At 44.1% G+C, this 26,097-nt stretch overlaps 3 protein-coding genes across 4 annotated transcripts in view; 1 reads left to right on the forward strand and 2 right to left on the reverse strand.

The window, feature by feature from the left end:
* The window catches only part of si:dkey-288a3.2 (protein phosphatase 1 regulatory subunit 37), a 24,990-nt gene extending 22,972 nt beyond the window's left edge, over positions 1 to 2,018 (forward strand). The window contains exon 11 of the mRNA XM_047018331.1: positions 935 to 2,018. Within this exon, the coding sequence (XP_046874287.1) occupies positions 935 to 1,081 (147 nt within the window). The 3' untranslated portion in view covers positions 1,082 to 2,018. The remainder of the gene's footprint in view (positions 1 to 934) is intronic.
* A 4,444-nt stretch (positions 2,019 to 6,462) lies between these two features.
* Positions 6,463 to 12,361, reverse strand: ak7b (adenylate kinase 7b). Its single transcript, XM_047017125.1, has 18 exons — positions 12,232 to 12,361; positions 11,728 to 11,904; positions 11,324 to 11,432; positions 11,055 to 11,149; positions 10,768 to 10,878; positions 10,552 to 10,635; positions 10,367 to 10,455; positions 10,100 to 10,190; positions 9,917 to 9,994; positions 9,686 to 9,835; positions 9,317 to 9,445; positions 8,935 to 9,040; positions 8,499 to 8,627; positions 8,294 to 8,359; positions 7,904 to 8,101; positions 7,541 to 7,761; positions 6,749 to 6,907; positions 6,463 to 6,607 (listed from the first exon to the last, which is right to left on the reverse strand). The coding sequence occupies exons 1-18, from the start codon at positions 12,319 to 12,321 to the stop codon at positions 6,569 to 6,571; spliced, it is 2,121 nt and encodes a 706-aa protein (XP_046873081.1). The 5' UTR covers positions 12,322 to 12,361; the 3' UTR covers positions 6,463 to 6,568.
* Positions 12,362 to 12,497: 136 nt separating this feature from the next.
* galcb (galactosylceramidase b) lies at positions 12,498 to 19,247 on the reverse strand. Of its 2 annotated transcripts, none has more exons than XM_047018282.1 (17): positions 19,037 to 19,247; positions 18,851 to 18,919; positions 18,692 to 18,755; positions 18,270 to 18,383; positions 18,004 to 18,143; positions 17,844 to 17,882; positions 15,969 to 16,099; positions 15,692 to 15,847; positions 15,290 to 15,414; positions 15,020 to 15,147; positions 14,735 to 14,824; positions 14,553 to 14,642; positions 14,184 to 14,328; positions 13,782 to 13,962; positions 13,486 to 13,649; positions 13,299 to 13,375; positions 12,498 to 13,026 (listed from the first exon to the last, which is right to left on the reverse strand). In XM_047018282.1, exons 1-17 carry the CDS (start codon positions 19,169 to 19,171, stop codon positions 12,883 to 12,885), a joined length of 1,992 nt encoding a protein of 663 aa, XP_046874238.1. In that variant the 5' UTR covers positions 19,172 to 19,247; the 3' UTR covers positions 12,498 to 12,882. The 2 variants fall into 2 exon arrangements, with proteins under 2 accessions (XP_046874238.1, XP_046874239.1); XM_047018283.1 differs by lacking the exon at positions 15,969 to 16,099 and adding an exon at positions 17,520 to 17,647.
* Positions 19,248 to 26,097: the final 6,850 nt, after the last annotated feature.

Consider the following 26,097-nt stretch of genomic DNA (forward strand, 5'->3'; position numbering starts at 1 on the left):
AATGGCCCGATGATTCCGCTTTTTCGGAAGAAGCTGCAAGGTGGGAGGTGTGCACAAAGAGAACGCGGAAAGAGAGTTGATGGAAAAGTGATAGAAAGGATAAATAGGTGTCTATTTTGACGCCTCTGCAGTGGACTGTCACGCAGAAACCTATAGGGCCAACTCTGGGTTCAGTTGTTCTTTGGGGTGGCATTGTGTGTATGTGTGTGTGTATGGGGGGGGTGCTGTGGGGGCGCACACTGGGCGCATGGCGGGTACCGCGGGCAGGGGATCCATCCTCTCTCCAACCGCTGACAGGATTGCACCGGTGCGCCGAAGGGGCCTCACGTCGTCACGCCGATAATTTATGAGGCGGGAAAGCGCATCGCTAATGCTGACCGCCAGCCAGCTCACTCTGGCGGAGCCAGGTCGCACCGCATGAGTGTCACAGCATGATGTCACGGCTCTCCTTCTTCTCCTTCCACACTCCTCTCCTCCTTCTCTCCCTCCTTTGCTGTCCCTCTTGTTTTCTCTCTCTCTCTCTCTCTCTCTCTCTCTCTCTCTCTCTCTCTCTCTCTCTCTCTCTCTCTCTCTCTCTCTCTCTCTCTCTCTCTGTCTCTCTTCCTCTTCCTCCCACTCCTGTTTTCCCTCTCCCTTTCTCTCCCTCCGTCTTTCTCTCTCCCCAATGTCTCCTCCACCTCCTCAAAGACAACACAGCAGCCAGTGAGAAGCATCTGTGTTTGTGCTCGTCTCTTTACTTTTAAGATCCGCTCTCCATGTAATGAAGAAGAACTCAAAGCAGCACAGAGGGACCGGATAGATTCATAAATAACTAGGAATCTGATGGAATGGGAGAGGCAGAACTGTATTCCATGAAAAATGCATATTGTCGTCCTCCTCTGAACCTACACTATGCTCAACATCTTTCTTTCTCTGGGTTTGTTATCTTTCTCAGGAGGAGTTTCTGATGGAGACCCAGGAGAGACTGCTAGGGGAGATCAGTGATCTCTGTGTCGCCAACGCAGGCAAAGCTGGCATCGCCGCGGCAACCGATCAGCGGCCGACTCTTCGGAAGCCTGGACCAGAGGAGGCGACCACATGACCTGAGATGGACACACACACACACATCTATACAGCATACACACACGCGCACACACACACATGAATCTGTATAGCACCAGCACACACAAAAGTATACCCATACACACACTCATCCAACTGCAAATAATCCACACGCGCGCAGGGCCTGTCCCAAAGTCTTGGTCCAAAGAGCTGACTCATGGATCTATTCGGATAATAATTTGATCGCAAATAATGATAACCATAAAACTCTAAATCCCTGGTAATAAAGCTGGCGTGGGGCTCCCTAATGAAACAGCAGCCACCCCGCTGTTTCCCCGCTAATGGACCCGCCGAGGCTTTCGCCACTTTCCATAAAGCAATTTTGCGAGCCCACTCCAAACGTGAATCACCTCGAAATGAAGCGAACGGTATCCTCCCTTCCGTCTCATCCCTCTCCCTGCCAGGCCTCCCACCCGCCCCCCCAGAGAGAGCCACACAGTCTAAAGCTCAGTTGATGCGGATGTGTGTCGCCGTTTGTTTGTACGAATGTGTGTTTGTCAGCGTCTGCGCGTGTGTGCGCGTGTGTGGGTGTGCCTGTTGTAAATCCTTGTTTTGTTGTGTTCCATCATTGCTAATGTTCACACTGATGCGCTGAGGGATGTTCCCTTGTGTCGCTGCGTGTGTTTGTGTGTGTGTGTGTACGCACTGATGTAGTGTAGCTTCATTGCTGTGACACAAACAGCAGCCCTGAACTTATATCCAAACACATCAGCTGAAGAACATGTTCAGAGACACAATAGCAGCAACACAAAGGTCTACTGTTGAGGCCGCGTGTTTGTAAATATCCATAAATATCCAGTCCGTCGTGTGTTTTTTTTTCAGTCTTTTCGTTTCTCCCCTCACTCTTAAAACTTGGGCTACAGTTTCAGTCAATGCTGAAATGATCCTATTAAAAGCGACATTGAAATGTGATGTGTTCGATGCACTGCATTGTTTGATTTAGTCAAAGTTACACCATTTCTTTACGTAAGGATATGGACATTAATAAATGTGTTGACCTACTAAAGGTCCTCTCTCCCTCCTTATCTCTCTACTGAAACCCTCCCATTTATGAAAGCTTCGCTGAGCGACAGATGAGTGCAGAGAGGCATATTTAGCAGGGGGACTGGGAAAGGTGTGAACTGGGATTCACACTAGACACCCCCTGCCCACCTTCCCCACACCCCTGGTGGCCTCCCACCTCCCTCCCTGTCTCAGCTTAGGGCAGCGGGGAATGGGGGGGGGGTGGCGTCATTGGGGGTTGGGGGGGTAGAAGGGCAGATTGACAGAACAGCATGAGCCCCAGCCGCCCCCCCCCCCCCCCCTCCCACCCAACACACACACTCCACCTGATGTTTTTCAACCAGGGTCCACATTCACCAGAACCCCCCCCACACTTCTCCCCCTCCACCCCACCCACACACACACTCCCAGTCACATGCCCGGGTATGGCTACCTCCCAACCCCCCTACTCCAGACAACCAGTCAGGCAGCCAGGACCCCAGCTCCAGCCAAACCCCAAGCCCCTGTCTGAGCCAAGCCCAACCCCACATCCAGCCACCCTCCAACCACGTTCCAAGCACCCTCCAGATATCCTGGAAGCAGTGGAGGAGACCTGATGGTGAGGAGTGGCAGGCAGGGAGGCAGATGTCCAGGCGCTGGGAGAGCTGGCCCTGGGCACACCTTGGCTGCTGGGGCATTCTGGGAGAGAGACCCACACACTTCATCACCAGTTCAGGCTGAGGGCGAGGCAGCAAAGCAGCAATGTAGAGTGCAGTAAGGTCAAGCCCTTCGAAGGACACTGCGAACAAGGTCCCCTTGTTCTACTTAACATGTCACAACAATAAAGGGATTTCAAAACGGTGAAGAGATTTTGTCATCCTTACTAGTGAAGTCCTTTGCAAAAAAATAAAACTTCCAACTTAATTCTTTATTTTACACAAACAACACACATATTCTACACTTTTCACACATAAGAACCTTGAGGAAATCTATGGAAAGGCTTCACGTATGCTCTCACTGAACCGAGGGAGAGTACAGTGCTACATGTCCAGGTTACAGTAGAAACCAACAAAAAAAAGAGTAGAAACCAAAAACTGTGGGGTGATGTATCTTCATGAACAACTGTGCCACAACAGATGCAGAACATGTTAATGTCCCACTTATCCACTCGGAGAGCATAAAGTAGTAAAGTTGCAACGTTAGGGGAATGTTGAGCTCTGACGTTGAGGATAGGGCAGAGGGGGTTGCATAATTCATCCTACCCTGACATTGTGGCTACGCAATTAGGCAGGACAGTAGCATACATTACTAATGAACAATGCTCTCTAACTAAGGCACATTCAACACTCCCATCCATCATGGAGAAATATCCGCGACTTTCCAAAGGGATGGGACAGGGATGCGCACACACGCACACACGCATACACACTCCTTCGAACACACACAAGCACTCACGCCTCAAAACGCACGCGGACGCACACACGGCAAGCAGCGACTCCAGAGCCTGCTGCTGCAGCGCGGGCTCTTGGAAGGTGTTCCCCTGGTTTGATGAATATCCGGCCGCTGCTCCCAGCATCCCTGCTGTACGTGTGGCTGCCTCTCCTCCGTTCCTCCTTCCCCCTGTCAACACCATCCCTTTGTCGATCCGTCGTGAGTCCGGGGCACAGCGGGGGGTGTTCCGCCCCTCGCGGCGTCCTCTGGGCGCTCTCGTGGACCCCTCTTGTGCCCCCCCCCCATCCCGCCCCCCACCCGCCCTCCCCAACACACACAACTCACCGCGCCTGTTGTCTGCTTCCGGAAAAGTATGCTGGGAGGGCCTGAGCTGGAAGAGTGTGATCGTTCCGTCCCTATATCCCCCCCCTCCCACACACACCCACACACACACACAAACCTCCGCTCTCTCTCTCCTTCTGCCCCCAAATCATTTCCTTTTCTTACTTATCGGAGGCACGTTAATGACTTCTCAACCGTCGCCATTCCAAGAGGCATAAACTTCAGAGAGAGAAGAGGAACGAAAGATGGAGAGAGAGAAAAAGGGAACGGAGGAAGCTCTAACTCTGAACTCGCTCTCTTGTACTAATGAGAGAGCTGTTTCTTGGCTTAGTCAAAGGGATGTTCAGGGTTCAGCTAGTTAGTGCCTAGAGCTGTATAACTCTGGGCTGTTGGTGTGTGAGGTGGGAGTTTTCACACACTGGGGGATAAATATAAATGTACGCTACAGAAAGATGATTAAATGTCAAGTGTGTTTTCACAAGACGGTGGGAGTTGGAGGTTGGTACCGTTGGATGTTTTATGAAGAAAAACAATAATGGGCCAATATCTTTACGAGGATCATTTGTTGCGGATTTTGTTTTAAGAAAAAGGAGCTCGATGATTATAAGCATGTACAATAGGTGACACCGTTATTTTGGGTTCCTTGTGGATCCTAAATTCCACCTGTCTCTAGATGTGGTGATCGAACTGATCGGCAAAGAAGCATTGTTTAGAAATGCTCTACCTTCCAGCAGAGTTATTCTTCTTCTGGTAAATATGCATTAAACCAGGTGACATGTCTGTCTGGCGCCGGCGTCTGCCTAGCACCCCCTGTTTAATCAATGAAAGCAGTTTTCCAGGCCTCTTGAGAGTGAGCGAAGCTGACGATAAATATTGGCAGAAAAGAAAAATGTGTCGTCCTCCCCAATCTAGGGGGACATAATGATATTCACAAAGAGACCCCCTGCTGAGACAGAAGGCAAACTGTTCCTAAGCAACAAAACACATTTTCTTTTTCTAAGCGTCGATGAAGCTTGAGGTTTTTCAGGGGGCAAATTTCCCCGCCGAATTAAGTCCACAGCTCTGTGTGTGTGTGTGTCACATCCCACCATGGCTTAAGGTGGCTTTGAAAAGCAGTGACCAGCATCCCCCACACTGGATTCAAGACACCTGAGGCTCAGATTGACCAGACCTCAGGTGAGACAGTAAGCCTTGCTTTATGATAAAGATGAATTGAATGATTAAATATAAGAATGAGAATACTCGTAGGCCTAAATATATGATGCTTGCCATTAAGGCCTCGATTCTGATGTCACTCGAGTAGGGGTATTTCAGAATGGTATTAAAATGAGGTAAGACTGCCATCTAGTGTTTTACTTTTGACACAAAAACTAAATCCATTTAATTCTGAAGTTCATTGTGGATGTTAATGTAATGACTGTAAAAAATAATATGGTTGTCTATGTTTCACTGTAGACCAAAAATATATTGATGGTCTAGTGACAAGACTGACTACATTGACTAGACTCGAGTCAATCACTGATGATGATTAATGATACAGTAATTCTTAACTGACAATCACCCCTGAAGTTAAATGCTTTGCAGCCAACATCAAAGGAAATTATTTTTATCAGTCAGTTGTTGTATTGTTTCAGGTGGTTGGTGCTTCTAGTTGAATAGCCGTAAACCACCCGAGCGTTCAAGACTCCTTATCTAGACATGAGTCCCTCTGGTGGAGAATATGAGACCTTACAGTAGATTCCAATCAATCCAATCAATCCCTACAAGTCCCTTTATTTATCCCACTATCATTGATTCTTAATTTTTCTTCTGCCAGTAAAAACATCACTATCTTAAACAAACTCACATATGACTGCTGGGACGCAGTACCTGACTTACTGAACTGCCCTATGTGTTGATGAGTTTAAACACAAGTTTACCTGTGCATGTGACAAAACACAATTTGTCTTTTGACTGTATGTAGTTTACTTGACCATGTATATACTTAGAGCATAGCTGACAAACAAATAAATTACCAAATATTTTGATTGTTTGTGTCTACAATGTTCCCAAACAAACTGTAATTTCCCCAACGTAATGATTAAGTATGTACAATGAAATAATTTTGTGTTCCACAGCAACCAATTATGTACACTTAGAGTGGTGAGTGGCGCCACAAGAGAGTGACGCAAATTAGCCGCCATTTGTAACATTTATCCTTTGAAATCACAAGCCAAGTCAAAGCAATTAGAGCTGGCCATGTCTGCTTCAGTTACCGAGAGTACAGGAGTTCATTACGCAAATTAACTTTTTAATTAGCTGTTGGCTTTACGCAAGCTTTTTATTCTGTTCATTTCATTTTTGGAAAAGGGGTGGTGGTGGTGGGGCGTGGGGGGGGTTAAGTAATGGTCTGCATAAGCACACAAACAATGCTGTGTCTAATACAATGGTGCAGAGAATGACACACTTCTGAAAGAACCTAATCAAAGTTCACACCAGGGAAACTGAAGGGTTCATAAAGTGCTGAAACTCTCCTTGAGATACACTCTCAAAGTCGCTAGAAAGCCCACTCCAAACATTACAACTTTTGAGACTTGGTCTGCATGGTTTTATCGTGTCGCAGTAAATAGAAACCTAACAACATATTAACAATGAAACACAAACAAATGTGTGAATGTTTAACATTTTGAAAAGGATCACCGAGGACATTTCAAGTTCTGTTGAATCATCATCATCACTCGACTTGGGGGTTGCTTTTAAAGAGATACTCGGCCTGAAAAGGGAACACAAACAGACAGTTGGACATTACTGTAACACACTTTCTTCTACTTTGCAACCTAACATGCATTGAACATCAGTTTTATTTGAATATTAAGTTGTATCAACATCAAGTCAGTAGCCAATTGGGTGTTACCAGGAAGTCGACAGGGTCTTCAGGCCTGGTTTTGCAACACTGGATGAGGCCCTGGGTGAGAGTGGGCATGACGTTCTTCATCAGGTAGCTCCTCAGAGGGACTGACTGAGCTTCCAGGAGATCATGCTCCTGCTTCTTCACCTCGTCCAGACGCTTACACTGGAAACAGGTATACACACACACACACACACACACACACACACACAAGCACACACAGCAGGTTAACAGCTCACCCACTTCTCAGCTACTCATCTACTCTCCCCTCCCAGCTCACCCTCTCCTCCCTCCCAGCTCACCCTCTCTTCCCAGCTCACCCTCTCCTCCCTCCCAGCTCACCCTCTCCTCCCTCCCAGCTCACCCTCTCCTCCCTCCCAGCTCACCCTCTCCTCCCTCTCAGCTCACCATCTCCTCCCTCTCAGCTCACCATCTCCTCCCAGCTCACCCTCTCCTCCCTCCCAGCTCACCCTCTCCTCCCTCCCAGCTCACCCTCTCCTCCCTCCCAGCTCACCCACTCCTCCCAGCTCACCCTCTCCTCCCAGCTCACCCTCTCCTCCCTCCCAGCTCACCCTCTCCTCCCTCCCAGCTCACCCTCTCCTCCCAGCTCACCCTCTCCTCCCTCCCAGCTCACCCTCTCCTCCCTCCCAGCTCACCCACTCCTCCCAGCTCACCCTCTCCTCCCAGCTCACCCTCTCCTCCCAGCTCACCCTCTCCTCCCTCCCAGCTCACCCTCTCCTCCCTCCCAGCTCATCCTCTCTTCCCTCTCAGCTCACCCTCTCTCCCCTCCCAGCTCACCCACTCCTCCCAGCACTTGGCCCTCTGCTCGGCCTCCTCTGCCTCCTTCCTCTCCTCCTCGGCGCTCTGCTGTTCCTGCTGGCTGAGTCTGGTCTCAGCACTCCTCCTCTCCTCCTCCTCCAGCTCCTGGCTGGTGGGGCCATAGTTCTTTGGCTTGCCTACTATGTTGATGATCCTCTCCATCACCACCAGATACTCCCGGTCATCGCTGCTGGTGATCTCTGGAGGTGAGGCCCACACACACAAACACACACACAAACAAACACTCCTCAACACAAATGTACCGAAAAGAAATCACTAAATGGTATGTTCTAGAACCCCCCTAACAGTAATGAAACAGCTTCTGCTCCTGTGTGGATTCACCTATGTGAACGGGGCGTATATCCAGCTCGTCAAAGTAGTTGAGCACAGTCTCGTCCTCCACGTTGCTCTCTCGGAAGCTGGCCAGGCGGCGGAGGAACTGCTCCTGGGAGTAGGAGGTTCCCTCCACCACGCTCTCAGGGAGGTCGAGAACCCGGCTCTTCAGAAAGTCATCGGAGGCGTCAAGGGATAAAACAAAGTCTGGAACCGAGAGGGATGTTTTTTTCAACAGCGGCTCAACGGTCTGTGATGACAGATGAGTCATTGAATGAGGGTGTGGTTTTGGCTGCTATAGTAACAGGACAGAGGCTTTCAGTGACAGTACTGACTTGGGGCACTTGGGTCAGTAATTTGACAACTGAGAAGGGAAGCTTAGAGTATTTGAATCTCCACCTGGAGTGATCTTCTTGTTATAAGGCGGAACCTTGGACTTTGTGTCTTCGGGTTCATCGTCATCAGCTGAAAAGGAAAGTCAATTTTGTAGGGTTATGATCATATTTAGTTCAAACAAAGTAACCATATTTATTTGTGTAACAAAGTAACCATATGTATTTGTGTTGATGTATATCTGTCTGTGTGCATTATTTCTGTATCTCACCACAGAAAAGCTCCTTTGCCTGTTCGTAGGTCTTAGGAAAACTGTCCAGGACAAAGCCCTGGTTTGTGCAGGGTTTAGATTTCAGTTTGTCTCTCATGATACGGATGACATACTGGTCATCCAGTCGACCTGGTGGAACACATAGGGGAAAGTCCGAGATTTCTCAACGTTTGCTTGGGCCAAAGTGTCAAAATCAAACAAAAAGACATTGTTGAATTTAGATTCAGCACAAACATATAAAGAGAACATTCAAGAGTTTGAAATGAACTTGAATGAAGTGGGGGGGAAAGCCCAAACAGTGGTATTGTACTGTAGGTCATCCCACCCATAAAGTGGAGTATGAAGGCTCACAGTAGACGCTGAACACCTCCACCAGTACAACTGAATCTGAGACAGAAACACCAGGGTGAAAGTCTTCCCTGGTAGAGCTCACTACCTCCATTCTGATCCATGTTCTCCCGCAGGGTGTCCAGGAAGTCTTGCGCTCCACCAGCCGAGTCATCCGCCTCAGCGGGGCCCTCCTCGACGTGGGTGAGAGACTCCTGGGAAGCAACCGAGAAGGGGTTAGACACCTACTGCACCGGCTGAGGAGAGATGACGGTTACTGTAACTGTGTGAGACACTTCTGTGGTTAGCGCCAAGGCCAGATATCCACCACCATGTAAATAGCATAACTGTATTGAAGAGAATGATTCGGATAATGAATAATGTGTGATTCCAATGAGTCACTTTGCTATTCACTTCGATTCGTCTGACACCGAGTTTGTGTGTGTGTGTGTGTGTGCGTGTGTGTGTGTGTGTAGGTGCGGGCTCCTGACCAGGTGTGCGAGGGTCTCGTTGATGGCAGCCTTCAGGCTGATGTGGTGCACCTTATAGTGCTTGCAGATCCTCTCTGCTACAATGCTCTTCCCCACAGCTGGTGGGCCCAGGATACACAGGCGGATGGGCTAGCAAAACAAAACCACAGACTACAGCAACAAGTCCTTAACAAAAATGGACAAACAATTTGTGAGGGTGTGTCTGGGATGGAAAGGTGATGTCTCGTCAAAAAAGATCACTTTGTACATGTTTGAAGGACTGACAAGACACCACAATAATGTACACTATCATAGTGTACATGGGCACGGTTTAGTTTACAGTAGTTAGGAGGTTTAGTGTACAGTAGTTAGGAGGTTTAGTGTACTCACCAGCAGTTCCCTAGTTTGCTTGTATTCCTCCACTACACGCTCAATGTTTTCAACGAGACCCGATTCACACACCCAGTGGATGTTGAATTTGTCTTTAAGGTAGACGGCCTCCATCCGCAGGTAGACCAAGAGAGCATCTATGTCCCTTTGCTGCGGAGACATGGAAAGTCTACATTTGCTGTCTGGATTGACGAAACAGCAAGTGCTTTTTGATTGGATGTTGCCACGTACTTGCAGGTCGCAGATGAGGAAAGCATCTTCTTTGGGAAGTTGATGGATTTTGCCTGGACCTAGCACAACTGCTATCGCCTGGCCAAAGAAGTTAACTCGTTCTTCATTTATTGTCTTGGAATAGGCTACACACGATGAATAATACATAATACCTGTACCTTTAAAAGTTAGTGATTCACACACCTTGACAATGTCTTCAATGGTGTTCTTGGAGTCATCCACAGCCACTAGGTAGTTCAGTTTTGGTTTGTGGTCAATCACATTTTGGATAACGCTATAAAACAATTCAGTATGAATGCATGACAATGTAGATGGATTACTGTCCTGGTGGAGTTGACTCCCAGGGTGATTCAGTTCAATTGAAAGTTGAGAACAGTAAAAGGTGAGAACACCCGTTAGTCAAGAGTACATGGAATGTCATGTTTTAAAGGGACATTGAGAAGGACTTACCCTGCAAGGTCATTGATGTGAATGGTCGGAATGATGTTGTTGCCTTCTCCAAAGACAGGGATTTTAGGCAAATCTCCCAACCAGGAAGTCTGATTAAAAGGGAAACAGAAAAACGACAGCATATATTGATCCTATAAATTCATAAGAATTGGCTTTAAAAACCTAAAGCTGTTGTGATGGTATACCTTGAAAAAGAAGTGGAATATTTTCTCTCCCATTCCATACTGGAGTCCCGATGCCACAACGTATGTTGAAAAGAATGCTCTCCTCTGAAATGGCAATTGAACAAAGTAAATTTGCAGCCAGTTATTTTCTAGTCCCATTCAAAAGTATTTACAACTTCGCTATGGTGAACAACACAATGAACCCACGCAAACTAGAAACACTGCAAACAAACATACCGTTTTTCCCATCTTGACCACAAGCTTCTCTAAGTAAATGTGCTCTTTGAAGTTGGGGTGGGCCTTCCTTCTCCTGTAGTCTTCCTCGGTGAAAGGAATCTGTGGATCATCCTAAGGTGGGACCCAAAGGTGATCCAGAGATAGTATGAATTCAAATGAAGTAAGGGAGCAAGCACACCCAGATATGTGGACCAGAGACAGAGAGTGAGACAGAGATATGGAGAGGGAGAGATAGGAGGAGCGGGAGATAGAGAGAGGGAGAAAGAGAGAGAATCCTGCCCACTCACAGGATCCACCGGCTTGCTGAGTGCCCAGGTCATCACAGTGGACAAGAGGATGAACATCTTTGGATCACCAAACTGGACCATCTCAGAATGGAGAGCTGAAAATATATATGCTACTGTGGACATGTGCTCTTCAACCTCATCAACAATTATTCCTACTACCGACGGATATACCTCAGTGAGCCTTTAACTGGCGATCAATGGGTAGCAGATTTAAATCCCCTCTGTACGTCACTTTGGATAAAAGCATCTGCTAAATGAACACAGTATACCTGATACAGCCCATGAGGCCTCTTCTACTTGGTCAGCCTGTTCTGTGATGTTATAAATGATGACATCACACTCCAACAAGTGCTGAAAGAGCGCCTCCCTTTCCAGTTGCTGATGACAAATGAATACAGTTAATATGGATATAAGATAAGATATACCTTTATTCGTCCCACAATGGTGAAATTTGGGCATTGCAGCAGCCAAGTGGACAGAAGTATACATCAATTTACAAAGTAAGTACGAGATATTCTACAAACGATAACACCAGTTGCATATGGAGACCAAATATAAATAAACAAATATAAATATTGCACAGAATTATATTTGCACCCATTTGAACATCCTGGTTATAGCTAGGTTTTTTCATCCATGGTCTCAATTTTAACATAATTTTCTGTGAACTCACATAATACTCTTCCAACACATGCGGATTCTTCTCTTCAGACTTGTTGGTAATGGTACCCACTATCTGAAAGGTGCCCTCCTTGACTTTGGCGTGGTCATCTTGGGACATCTTCTCCTCCTCCTCTTCCACCTCTCCGGAGTCCACCAGGGACGCACCAACCACACAGGTTGACAAGAACTGCCGTACAAAGAAACATTACCAAAGCACTGTTAGGCTAACTTAATATGCTTTAGCTATAGGTACAAAGTTAGATAGACAATCTTGACAATCATGTGATAACCTACAGTAGGGCTTCAATGTGGCTAGCTGTTGATGGGCCAGCTACTTGCTAAGTAATTGTCAATTGTCATTGTCAATGTGTACAGTAGCTTACTGTAACTACTAGCCTAGCACTACAGTAGTTCTGTACTAGCAAGCTAGGCTAGCCATCAAGCCAACTTTGTAACTCTGCAAAGCAGTAAAAATGAGCAGACGACTATGAAATTAACCATCAAAGTATCTTACTTTTGCAATACATTTAGAAGCATACGAGTCAAGGTTATTGATAAAAACACGTTTGGTGCGATGGATAGTTTTCTCAATTTCCTCAGCCATCCTGTGTTGAAGTCTCGGTTGGCGTCTCTCCAGTTGCCAGGCAACAGTGTTGATCCACTTAGGGTGTTATTTTGTGCCCCCTTTGCTACACACATTCTTAAAATCTAAATTAAAAAAGATTCACACTTATAACTTCAATGTATCAAAAATCGCTCAATTGCATATTCGTTTCAAGGTAGTGTAGAATAAAAAATATTTATTGAACATTTCTAAATCACAGTAGTAAACCTTTACATTTGGAAAATGTCACTGTTCATCTCAATTACATGAATTGAAAGTATTCAAGAATAGAAGTTGCATTGCAGGCAAAACATTATCAAGAACATAATATTTTTATATTTCCACTTATTCAAAAGAACCAAGAGATAAAATGTATTTCCCCTTCAATATGACACTCGTGTACCAATCATTTAGACTTCAAAGAATGATGCAAATGATGTAAAGCAAATTATCCATATTTACAAAATCACATTTATGGGGTTAAAAGTGTCATCATCGTGTCAATAAATTATTCTCACAGGCAAAGCTAACAGACAGTGCATCAGTGGCAAGCGAGCGATGTCACTCTGCCTTCACAGCAAAGTTGTCAAACTGTGCCAGCTCGAAGGCATGTGTCCCTATTGCAGCCCAGCCATTCTTGGGTGCCAATACCACTGCATCCTTCCATAGTGTGTATCCATTCAGCATTCCTGATGCATATTCACCCTATAAAGAAATGCATGGAATCAGTTTATTTGCTAGTTGATAATCAACTCACTATGACTACTGTATAGAATTAATTGATTTATAGAATGAATAGAATTCCCCACAATACTAGATATTAATATGGTAGAAAACAGCCATTCTTCATAGGTTACTAATTTAGGGTTGTATGCAGGGTTAGAACTATATGGGTACTGTACTGTGCCACACCTTGAGAACTGAAAGGACAAATTAGACATTTCACATTCAAATAGAGAAGTAAAAATGGACCAAACCTTGACAATGAGAGTTAATGTGTGCCAACCAAACGCTCTGGTTCCAGACTGTCCCTCTGCAAGCACAGTCTGACCAGCTTGAAAACAGAAGACAAGACTAAAGTCAACAGCAGTTGAAAAAACATGCTTGCTAATGAGCATGTTTACAGCCAAATTCATCCAAAATACTAGGTATAACAGTATTTACCAAGGTCATTGGTGACTTTGTAAGTGCCGTCTGCAAACACCCAAAAGAACAACCCCCTGGTACTGCGAACGTCACCCCCTCCTTTGTTCACCCTGGCTGCGACATAGACACCTCCGGTCTTCACTGTTTCCATAAAGATGTCACAGGTGACTGTCAGGTTCTCCCTTCAAAAAGCAAAACAACACCTCAGTTACACAACTTTGTATTTGTTCATATTCAAAGAGCATCATGAAAAAATAACGAGTTACAATGCGTCATCAAAATGTGGAGTTGCATAGGGCTTCTTGGTTCCTCACCATTGGTAGTCTCCAATGACGCTGATGGTCTGGTCTGCATCCGCCGCCCAGGTGACTGGTCTCTGGGTGACCACCTGGCGCATGGTGAAGAGGTGGGGGCCAGGGTCTGTCAGGTTCATGTAGTACTCAAATACGCCTGTCTGGTCGGCAAAGTTGGGCGCTTCAGAGAAGGGATGGATTGCTGAGAGTAGATGGTGAAGAGGAAGGGGATGAGAAAGGGAAAAGACAATGAGTGAGACAACATTCAAATAACTAATTACATTCTTAAAAAATGCCTCCTTGTGATTGTTTATTTGAATAGTGTTGCTTGCAGGTTGCTTTACTAGTTTGATGTACTAAAACAACAGGAGTTAATTCACACACACACACAATTTCCTGTGTAGATTGGATCAGCACACTTACGGATGTTAAAGTCATCCTGGTAAACTTTAGGGAATGGTGCAGAGGGAGGTGGATCTGGATACGTCCCTTTCTGTCCAGTGGTTATGGTAGTTATTGTGTAGACTTCATCAATATCCAGGGTCAAGGTGAATGAACTGTCAGTGATCTGTCGGGACCCATAAACACTTTAAACATAAAACACCTCAAATGTCACAGGGTGGATTATCACGCAAAGTGAGATCTGCTGGAAAGAAAGATCTAAAACACGGAGAATGTCACCCTGTCAAATGGCATCATGTCACATAGGACAGTGTTCTGTCACAAACAAATTCACAGAGAAGTGTAAGAGAGTAGAGAAGTGTCTTTGAAAAAGAACAGTTGAATGTTTACCTTCAGAGGGCTGAGCTTCTTGAAAAAAAAAGGCTTATTTGTCTTGAAGTCAAACCTGGAATGCCACACTTGCAGTTCCTTGATGTGGTTCTAGAACACAGGAAATGCCTACAGTCAGTGTGTCAATCATTATCTTAGTGTATGATTATCACATGTCTTAAGAGGATCATAATAGCACTCACGAAAGATCCTTTCAGCTGGAACGTTGCATTCTGGGAAGTGACATTGTAGGGCAGCAGTGGGGGCCTTATGCACACAGAGTGATCATGAGTCTGACAAAGAGAATTGGCAAAAGTCAGATATCATGTCAGTCAAAAGGTATTTCACCTTTCACAAACAAGCCCTAGAAATCACGTGATAAAACAGGTTTTTACATTACCGTGTACCCGATGTTGTGGACTTAAAGGGTAGACTGGCATGAATTAATATTGTTATCTAATCAAACATCCAATAAATGACTCGCTAACCATGGTTTCTATGATGACAGTAAGGTTTCCTTTGTCGTCGATCAGGGCGACATAACTTCCTCCATGCGCCAGGTGACCCACAGTCTGCAGGTAGCTCCAGCCTGGCTGGGTGAACTGGGTGGTGTGGGCTAGGAGGCAAACAGGTTCATGTTAACTGAAACGGACGCTTCTCACTTCAACCAAGTCTTTCCATGTGGAAAGACTGCAAACTCTGTGTGGAGTGTTGACTTGAAACTGGATGTGCGGCCTATTAGTCCCTTTAAAATGTACCAGAGATCCAAATGGGAGACTCTACAACATAGTTCCCACTCCAGGGCTCCTCTGCTGTCATCAGCCCGTCTCGTCCAAAAGGCAGGTCTGAGTAGTAGCTAGCTACCAGGTTCCAAGATATAGTGCTGAAGAAAAACAAAAAAGGAAATACTCTCATAACTAGCTGAATAGTTTTCACATCATTTGGAGTAGACTCATTTAAGTTCCAGAAGGTATACAGCCAGCCGCCACATAGAAGCCAACCATACACTTTTGTTATTGGCATATGAAGAGTTTATGGATCTACTCCAAGGTGGGACGTTTCAGTGTGAAATGTCCCCCTTGATGGGGCTAACCCGTAGGAGGTAAACATACGACAAAACCACAAAGCATTAAACCAGCGTGCTATCTGTGTATACGTACGCGGTCATCATTCCATTCACATAGTTCTGGTTGAGGATGCGGGCCCAGCAGCCTCCTCCCACTTCATTGTTGAAGGTGGAGTAGTCCTCAGACGACCACAACTTTTTCTGGGTCTTTAGAGCCTCCATAACAGTGTTGGTGCCAGGGTAGTGGGCCCTGCAAGTTCACACACACATGTGAAATATATATTTATTAATTTCCAGGATTTGGCATGACAAAGCATTCAGATATAAAGACACTTCAGTTCATGATGTAAACATTCTTTGAACGCTCCTACCCTAGGACGTCTACCGCTTTGTTCAGCTCTTCATCAAGCTGCACTGACAAGGTTATGGGCTGCCATTGGTTATCACTGGCTATGATTTTTACCCTCTCCAAACCACTCTTATCCAGAGTGTACCGAAGAAGCTATGTGGTGACAATGAGGAAAAAGAGGGTGAGTGAGATAGATGATAGGAAACGAGGATAGGAACGTTTAGCCATGACAGATGACTTTTGCTTGTTTTTAACTGTTTTACTTTGTTTTTAATTTATTTGAGTCACAGTGTCATGCAAAACATGCATCAAGTTTTCCTGCATGCTCGTTTACAATCAGTAAAATAGTCCCAATCATGTTAAATGACTTAATAACTCGTCATTTAAAGAAGAAAAAAAGAAAAGAAAAAAGAAACAGCCACCAACATTCAGTTATATCGCAAGAGAAGAGTGAGCGGTCTTAAGGCATAATCCATGCCTGGAAACAAAACCGACTACCTTGTTTGTCAGGTTTGTCAAAATGCTTGTTGAGTGAACAACGAGATAAAGGAAAGCGTGCACCAACTAGGGAACCAAAGCCGGAAAGTGAGTGATCATCGTACGTATACTGGTCTTCAGTATACGTACGATGTCAGTCTTCAGACCACATGTGATGCGACTGAAATGACCCGTGTCTCAATAAAGTCTGGTTGAACTGGACTGACTGGTTTGAACCCTGCACTACTATGAGACAAACACCATGCAATGCTCAATAGATGTAATTTGTAATGCAGCAGAATTATTTTAATCCTCTTGGAGTGGGCACCTTCAGACATCAGTCAGTCAAAGTTCCTGAAACTTGCTGATGACACCCCCCTCATTGGGCGAATACAGGTGGGAGATTGACCATCTGGTGTCCTGGAACGGCCCAACAAACTTGGAGCTGAATTCTCTAAAGACAGTGGAGATGGTTGTGGACTTCAGAAAGAACCAGGCACCACTCGCCTCCATCACCCTGAGTGATCACAGTCAACACTGTGGAGTCCTTCCACTTCAGGCACCATCATCACCCAGGACTTTTAGTGTCATCAAGAAGGAATAGGAGAGGGTGTACTGCCTGTGGCGCGCTAAAGTATAACCTGCCAAAGCCAGTGCACTTCAAGACCGCCTCCATTGAGTCTATCCTCACCTCCTCCATCACCATCTGGAGCGCTGCTGCCACCGCCAAGGACAAGGGCAGACTGCAGCGTTTCATTTGCTATGCCGAGAGGGTGTTTTTGGCACTTCAAAGAGTTTGCGACCAGGGTGGGAGAGGATGGTCGTCATCCTTCCTGCCCGCCCTCAGGGCCCTTGATGCGTACAGGAAAGATTGTGGACGACCCCTCCCACCCTGGTCACAAACTCTTTGAATCACTCCGTAAACATATACTCATGTTTATATATTACGCCCCATTAGGGGGCAAAGCTATATTATGTTATGCCCCATCAGGCCACAGCAAATTCCTTGCATGTGAGAACCTACTTGCTCATTAACCTGTTTCTGACTTTGATTCTGAAATGCCACTGCAGATTATGCGATCTTATGCCCACTTACCCTATCACCTCAACAGCATCGTTGAGGTACGGGTCTACACCCAAGGCTTTTGAGATGCCCCAGTCCCCATCTGCGGCGATGATGCCAAGATCGGTTAGGCCGACCTTATCCAACATGTCTCGGAGCACCTTAATGACAAACGATATGCTCTCAAACACTAACAGCTGATCTGTGGAATTGTCCTATGCTGTGTTTTTAAACGAAATGTTGGTGGCTGATTTTTCTTCATTCTCTTTTTCATTTAATAGACATGGTATAAAACAAAGTAAATGTAGTCCGCAGTCTGTCTGCTGTGTAAACCCCAAAATAATTGTCTTTCCTCACCTTGATGTACGTGCTGTCAAAGTTGCGCTCATTCCAAATCTAGGAGCACAAAGTTAGGATCAAACACAAACACACAATCTTATAAATAATATAACAAAATGATCCACCGTGTCCTCATGACACACTTATATAATGGTTACAAATAGTTAAGAGAACATACCCCAACATAATCAATGTCAAGGTCATGGTACTGTTTTGCTCCGATAATCCAGGACACCACATAGGATGCGGTAATGTCAGGAAAGTCGTAGGGCCAGTTTTTTCCATTTCCAACCCAACCAGGAAAGGCCCATGGTAACCCTGCGAACACACCATAGATATAAAAAACAAGTCTTGTTTGCTCAATCAAATCCAATCATCAAAATGTAAGGTTGATGTGGTTGCTATTGTGTGTCTGAGGCTGTGTGTGCAAATTCTGTTCCTCACCGACGAGAGTGATGTTGGGATTCCTCCTCTTGGCCTCTTTCATCAGCCACCACTCGTAACCGCGAAAGAAGTTCTCATCGTTTTCATAATGCTTGTGTGATGGCTCTGTTCCATCTTGAAGAAATTAGCATAATGCAGTTATGTAGGCCAGAAGCCAAAACTAGTAACCCGCTTTGAGAAAGTAATTCATAAAAGTAACATGAACAAAAGGTGTGGTACACAACGTCATAGTTATCACATGATTCAAAGTTTTCACAAGATGTATGCCTAATACGTGACTGGTGCCGTGACAGAGCATTTAATAACACCGAATCACCTGTGTTATACCGTGCATATGACAAATACATCTATTTGACTTTGACCATGTTGTTCCTTCCTTTAACAGGATTGTGTAAGTCTCACAAATAGCTAAAGCGTCCTACCTGTCGTCTGAGCATCACCTCCAATTTCCACTTTAAGGATGTGCAGAGAAGCTCCGAAGTTTGGCTGCAGAAGATTACAATTAAATCGTATCATTCTTCACCACATTTATAACATGAAGCTTTACCTGAATTTGGTGAAGAACTTAACAACCATTGCACCTTGAAGAGGTAGTCCAGTATCTGGCTGCGGTATGGCTCTGCATAATTTACAAGCAGTCGAGATGTAGCCTGGCAGTAATACAAAAACAAAGATAAAGTAAGTAGGACACATTTGGCACAAAATGAATACAATTGTGTGAATGTTCCGGACAGAGGAAGTTGACTGACTAGCAGCTCGAAACTTACCCCTCCGCCGCTTAACCCTCCAATACCGTCAAATACTCTTCCTAATCCAATTTTATCGTCCAACACATAGCTTTCAGAAGTACATATATCAATAATCAAACAACTGCATAAACTGAGAACTAATATGGGGAGCATTTTAACTAAGTACGCAAATGCTTTGACATGCTAGTGTCGTTCTCACGAGTTCACATTTAGTATGACAGCGCTTCTTTCTGGGTCATGTGATACTCTAAATGTCCAATCCCCTAACTTCGAAAATGTTTATGCATCTGAATGCAGTAACAACCTTTTGCCACATGATGTCAGTGCTGGTTAAGCAATTTAATGAATAATTTTGGGATGAAACAGATAAATCCATCATCCTCCCTTTTTTACACCATCCATGTGCTTTGTAAAAAAAATATGGTTGTTCATCATGATGCAGACACACACACACACACACACACACACACACACAGCTACAAATAGCTAAATAGAGCAAGAGAGTGCATTCTAATACTTGATTTGATTGAGGAAAAACAACGCATAATTATATATTGCATTGTTTGAGAAAAAAGAACACAGGTCTCCATCTAACAATACAATTTGAAATGCTTGTCACTTGTTTAAGGGTGTAACATGTGGACACAGTCTGAATTAAATCAATTTCAAAGGCTTTGTCTTTGTCTTTGTGACACTATTTACTTAACAATTTGCAAAATAAAAGATTGGCAGCTGCCTGAAATACATTTAATTTGGGCAGTGCTTTGGTCCATTGCCTGTCACTTATTAGTGTAGCTGCCAAACGAAGGATTTAGATTTAGGCTGTCCTCTCTATTGGACTGCTAAGCACCAGACCTGAATTCAAATGATGTTCCTTGTAAAATACATCTACATTTCTCTCTAAGTTACATTGAATTATATTACTACAGTAATTAGTGTATTTGTGTGTGAGTAATCTGTAGCTTTAAAAGTGTTTGAAAAGGTTTAAGAGCAGTTAGTGAGAATTACTAAATAGTCAAATTGCATATGGTGACATTTTGGAAATAAGAATTTGGGAAGTGGAAAAGCAAGGATGCATTAGTGGAAGTATATTGCATGGTTATGTCACCATGTGTGTTTTCTGCAGTGTTGACCAAATAGAATAAATATATTTATAAAACATACACATGAACACACACATGCAGATGACAACACACCCACACAAACCCACATATAAACAAACAAACACTACCTAACCCCTAATGAATTTGCTACATTGATTGAGTCAGGGTATATATTAATTTCCTAAGTCACACAACCAATCGACAGCACAACCACTCAGCATTTTTATACCCCCCTGGCTCCGAACAATATGGTAGATTCTGCGGATAACAATAGAAGACCATCTATTCCACAGTGAGAAAAGCCATTGTGGACCCACAGGGACATGTTAACTGGCCCTATGTCAGCTAACAAGTCCTAGGATGTGGCTAAGTAAGCAAGATGAAGTTGTTTGGGAGGATAAGGAAGAGTTTCTGGCCAAGAAACAGACAGTGATCATGACCTCAAAGAACTCTACTTCTCTCTATATCCATCTGTATGCGTTTTGTCTTACATATTCCACATACATGCAAACTGTAGACCCCTGCTGTCCGGAAAGGGACGCTCTCCACTCTACCCTTCTCCCCAAAGTGTCTACACTGCCAAACGTACTTGTACTGTACTACTCCCCTGGGTCCATCCGCTTGTTTGTCCTCCCTTCCTCCAGTACAGTATGTGCCCTTTTCAAATGTTAACGTGCACAATGGTGGAGATGCAGTATCATAAACCAGCTAGGCCAAGCCAGAAATACTCACTGTCTGGTGTCACTTGGGCCAGCTAGATCTTCCTATCACAACAAACAAATGTGCCCAAGTTGTATATTGTGATATCAACTTTGGCAAAGCATGTGTTATCACATTGTCTTGTGAAGGCTGGAGTTTGAAAGGAGAAACTTCTTCTCATTCATGTCTTCATGTAATCAAGCTAATTTTTTCATTACTGGATTCCATCATCAGAAAGCCCGGGGGATGAGGTTATGACTTGAGCTCAACCAACTTCTACTGTTTGGCTTAAGTCTTGTTTTACTGTATAATGTCCAATATGGCCAGCCTGTTGCTCCTCTTGTGTGCTGCAAAAATGCACATACATACATTTGGCATATTTTATTCATCATCTAACTAAAGTGCTGGTTTTTTTCTTGTTGGGTGGGGACGATTTCATAATATCACTGACTTTGTGTTAATATGAGCAGACAAGGCCTTTTAATAAAACAGTGTATCCAATCAAGGAGTAGCAGAGTAATCAGATTAATGGCAGAGTGTGAAAGTTTGGTCAGGTTTCACTGCCCAGTCCTTTATATACAGACACCTGAGTTGTACCTGCAGCCAATCTGTTTCTCATACAGTGCATGCACACTGGGACACCAAATGTGAGACCCAAAATGATTTAAACATGTGTACGCAAAATTAAACAGAAATAAACATTATGCTAGATTGTATCATGTGGCTTGTTCATAGAATGAGGTAAAGTGGTTGTATTTTCTCTCTGAATGACACAAAACAAGGGTGGGAATGGACAATGGACAACACTCTAGGTCAGACTTGCAGAATGGATTCAGGATTAAAATGCCATGCAATGAAACACTGAAAGGTTCACACCCTGTGGTGTGAGTGAATGATTGAGTGAGTGTACGTGTGTTTTTGTTTGTTTGTGTCAGTGTGTGTGTGTAGGTGTGTGTGTCTGTGTGTAGGTGTGTGTGTACTGGAAATGTCATTCCTTTATGGATCAGAAAAGAGCACATGTTGGGGTGAAAAAGCAAATCATGTGACGTCTTGGACAGTCCCTTATCCAAAGAATCCTGCAAATCCCACAGATTGACCCTGAAATGTGAGAAGCTGTGCCTACACTGTGTACACCATTGTGAAACATGGATATTGATTACTATGTCATTAGTACAGTAGTGGCCTTGATCTGGGTGAACCCATAAGTAATTCATGATTTGAGGAATCGATTTGAAGGTGACCCCAAGAAATGTTTACGTTTACTTAATTTATGTTTGTGGACTTGGAATTGCCTCCAGCACCGTTCTATCCTCTTCAGACCCATACTGTATCTCTCTGACATACTTGTTTTGAAGGGAGAATTTCAAGGACGGGTGGAAACCGGTGTGTGGTAAACAAACTACGTGACGTCAACATTTGAGACCTTGCGTACTGAAACAGCTATAGCACAAGCAGCTACAGACTGCTGTGTGAGGCAACAATAATAAGGGCTGGACCCCTAAAATGTAGTATGGGATTATAAACTAAACAACCAAGCTTGAGTTTAAACAAGGGTCATCTAATCATCAAAGAAGATCTTTCAGAAAAAGATCTGAACTGAACCTACTCACAAGTCAACTAGCTAACATTCACATCAATAGTAGCTCATATTGCAAACTGCATTGCCATTAGGAGACTTGGCTTACAGTACTGTGTGAGTCAATGGCAGTAGGTGTAGGTTGTGCTCATCAATACAAAACTCATTAAATGCTGATACCTGGATAAGAGGGTGATGCAAGTGGGGATAGTTAAACAGCAAGGGCTGGCTGCAGGCAGGATTAGCACCATATCGGCTCTCATTTATTGGCATCCTATGCTTCGGAGATCTCCAGTGAGATTGTTTCCAGCTAAATGCCCTCAACTCGCCATCAGCCTCAGCTCTGTGACTCTGCTCTTCCTGGAAGCCGTAATCTATAGACCAAGAGGGAATGATCCAGAGGGAATGATCTTATCAGAGTCATTCCCTCTCCCGCTTCTCAGCTGCGCTCCGGGCCCCCGGTCTGAGCCGAAACTCTGAGACTGGTAATACCATGTCTCCATGTCTAATGACAACAGCATGAGAAGGATTTTAAGCCAATAGCGAGCTTGGTACATGCCTTGGTTTTCTATAGATTTCTCTCCATCTCCCTCAACCTGTCTGAATAAAGTCTCATTTACCCCAAGTATCTTTGTCTCTTCCTTTCTGTCTCCCACTCCCTATCTCGTTCACTCACTTTCTCTTTCCCTTACATCTGTTTCTACTCCTTATCTCTGTCTCTGTCCTTTGCCTGTGTGTGTACCATGTAGAACTCATTTTTCATTGACATGAACCTTATTCTCTCTTCTCCTGTGTAATCTCTTTGTCTTGGAACAGAGACACATGAAATGCTTTAAGAAAATTTAAGGCAGAGGTTTACAACGTAAACTTCTGAAAATCCTTTGTTTTACTCCAAGCCAACACATTGCTGTAAATATTTCATTGCATCATGGACTTCCTCTGCTGTGTGTCTAATATTTTATTTCTGGCGGAGGGGAAACATTCTACCAGTCGACCAAACCATGCCCTGATGATATGTCAGATGGCTGAGCGGTGAGGGAGTCGAGCTAGTAATCAGAAGGTTGTCGGATCGATTCCCCACCGTGCCAAATGATGTTGTGTCCTTGGGCAAGGCACTTCACCCTATTTGCCTCGGGGGGAATATCCCTGTACTTACTGTAAGTCGCTCTGGATAAGAGTGTCTGCTAAATGACTAAATGTAAATGTAAATATATCAGAATAAGGACTTAGAGTTTATGGTACTGCAGTTGGTTCATAAAGGCGAAGAAAAAGTGATGTAAATTACAAAAATGAATGTAAGAGTCTGAAAGCAACACATTCACATTGTATCTTATTGCAGCAAACCTACATATTTTCCCTTAGGACATGAAAAAAACGTTTTGTCATGTGTACCTTTTACTTCACACAAATGTTGGGGTTTGGCTCATGCCCCAAACAAATGTCCCTGACAGTCAACTTAAAGGAATTGTTGGGTCTCAGGAAGATGTGATGTATTCAACCTCACCCTAATTTGAACAAAAACATACAAGTGGAATGCTGAAATATAACTATGCAAATACAAATTTAGAATTACCTGGACCTGGTAATGTATTTGTAGGTCTTGGCAGGAAAAATCACTGGTTTGATACATGTTGACAAAGAAAATTGGCGAATTATGCAAGGAAGGTTTATAACTACGAATGTGCTCTAGATTTTTTTTTTTTTATAACTTTGAATAATGTTCCCTCCTCCTAGTCTACAAGGATAGGAAATGAGGTTAAGGTCACATGCTCAGAGCTAACTGGATTTTCAGCATCTTTCTTGCATGGTATTCTCTTTAACAAACTGGTAAGAAGGTTGGTAATTCCATCTCCCATCAATTTGTGTGTCTACTGATAAGCAGTAGGGAAGAGTGCCACAATACCAGCTTGGGGGTAAAAAATAAACAAACACCACCAACAACAACAAGGAAAAAAAACGAATGCACTCAATTACTTTTTTTCAGCCCAAGGCTAATTCAATATTGGAAATATTGTCTGGTTATGATTAATAAGAGTGTCATTAAAATGTGATGAAAAGAGAACAAGAAGGAAGCGGGTGAGAAAGAGGGCTGGACGGAGAAAAAGGGAATGCTATATGGAAATGTCAGCAACAACTTACATAAACACCTACAAAACATACCCACCCACAGTCACTTCATTTGTCCATCAAACAAACACAAACATATTAAATATAATATGAAAGTGGTCGACACAGCCGAGGATGGTGGGCTCTTTGTCGTAAATTGCTTTAGAGATCGATACTCATGGCAGTCTGAGATCAGAATTGATCACGCCTTAAAGTTTTACCTCTGTCTTGTAAGCCAAGTTAACCAGACAAGAAAAGTAACACTTTTGAAACAACAACAGTAACAAGAGAAGATGGCTGCAATTTATCACCACATAATTCAGTTCTCCACCCTCCTCCTCCTGAATCCTTAAAGATCCTCTGGACAAAACGTGATGGCAGAAATCCATTAGTTCTTGGCCGTCGCGGAAGTATGTAGGACAGGGGACCCGAGGGGATGAAATGGAGCCAACGACAGGGTCACCACAGGTCTTTTCCCATCTTCACCTGCACTACAGTGGGCACAGGATCAATTAGAGATGGCTGATACGAAAACTACTCTCTCCGAATCACTGTAGAGGTGTAGAGATGGATTTTAAAGTATAATCACAAAATGTACCATTTTAGAAATGTGCATAATTTTATAGTTTCCTGATCCAAATATATATTCCGCCCAATTAATTATTCAAAGTTGGACAATCAAGTCAATCTAATTTATAATGCTTATCAAAAAAGTTAGAGCCACAACACAATGTCTGACTCATCTTGAATCATTTCCCTTCAATCATAAGAAGTGGACCAGCCAAAGGAACTGGGGGTGCTTCCACTCTCGTTGCAGTTACAAGGTTCTCCTGGGATCACCTTGGGCTTTCAAATGACTCAGAGCTAGTCACATCAACCATCTGGGGTTCTCTTGACTCTACTTGCTTCATCTAGTTCTCACCTCAGGACGAGCCAGCGGTGATACAACACAGGCCTCGCCATATCAGAGCGGGAGATCTTGCCAGCGAGTCAATTAGATGGCCAGCCAGGCCTAACATCTAACAATGGGACCTGGCAATGCGGATTCACCTTGAACAACAAAACTATAGCTTTGAAGTATAGCTTCTGAGGTTGGTAAGAGAAAGTCCTTTATGAGGGAAATGAGAGCAAGTCCACAGTGTATCAATACGGTATTTCCCCTGCTGACTGTGGTTGTGGTGGGACTTTTTCTTATCCTTTACAGGCGTGTCTTTGCTTGATATATTTTCTGACAGAATGATGGAATAAAAATGCAAAACTATAAAGAATACCGGATTTTCTATTACATATTTGTCACACAGTCTGTTAGATTTCTGAAGTGGAATATAAAAGACAAAAATTCTTAACCCTTTGATTCTGGCATTCACATGCAATCATTTTGTTTAGATATAGGCCTACCTAAAGTAGCAGACATACACACATTCACACATGGATGCACTGCTGTAACTACCAACGGTGGGGGCAAGAGGATTTCAGGGGGCTAGTGTTGGGGCCAGTGTTGTGAATACGTAAAATGTTGTGCACGTTGTGTTGTGTACCGGAAGTGATGCCACGACGAACGCGTTGAGTCCATAGTCAAATATGATTTAATCCAT

Source organism: Hypomesus transpacificus, chromosome 3 (assembly GCF_021917145.1).
Source record: "Hypomesus transpacificus isolate Combined female chromosome 3, fHypTra1, whole genome shotgun sequence".
Classification (NCBI taxonomy): domain Eukaryota; kingdom Metazoa; phylum Chordata; class Actinopteri; order Osmeriformes; family Osmeridae; genus Hypomesus; species Hypomesus transpacificus.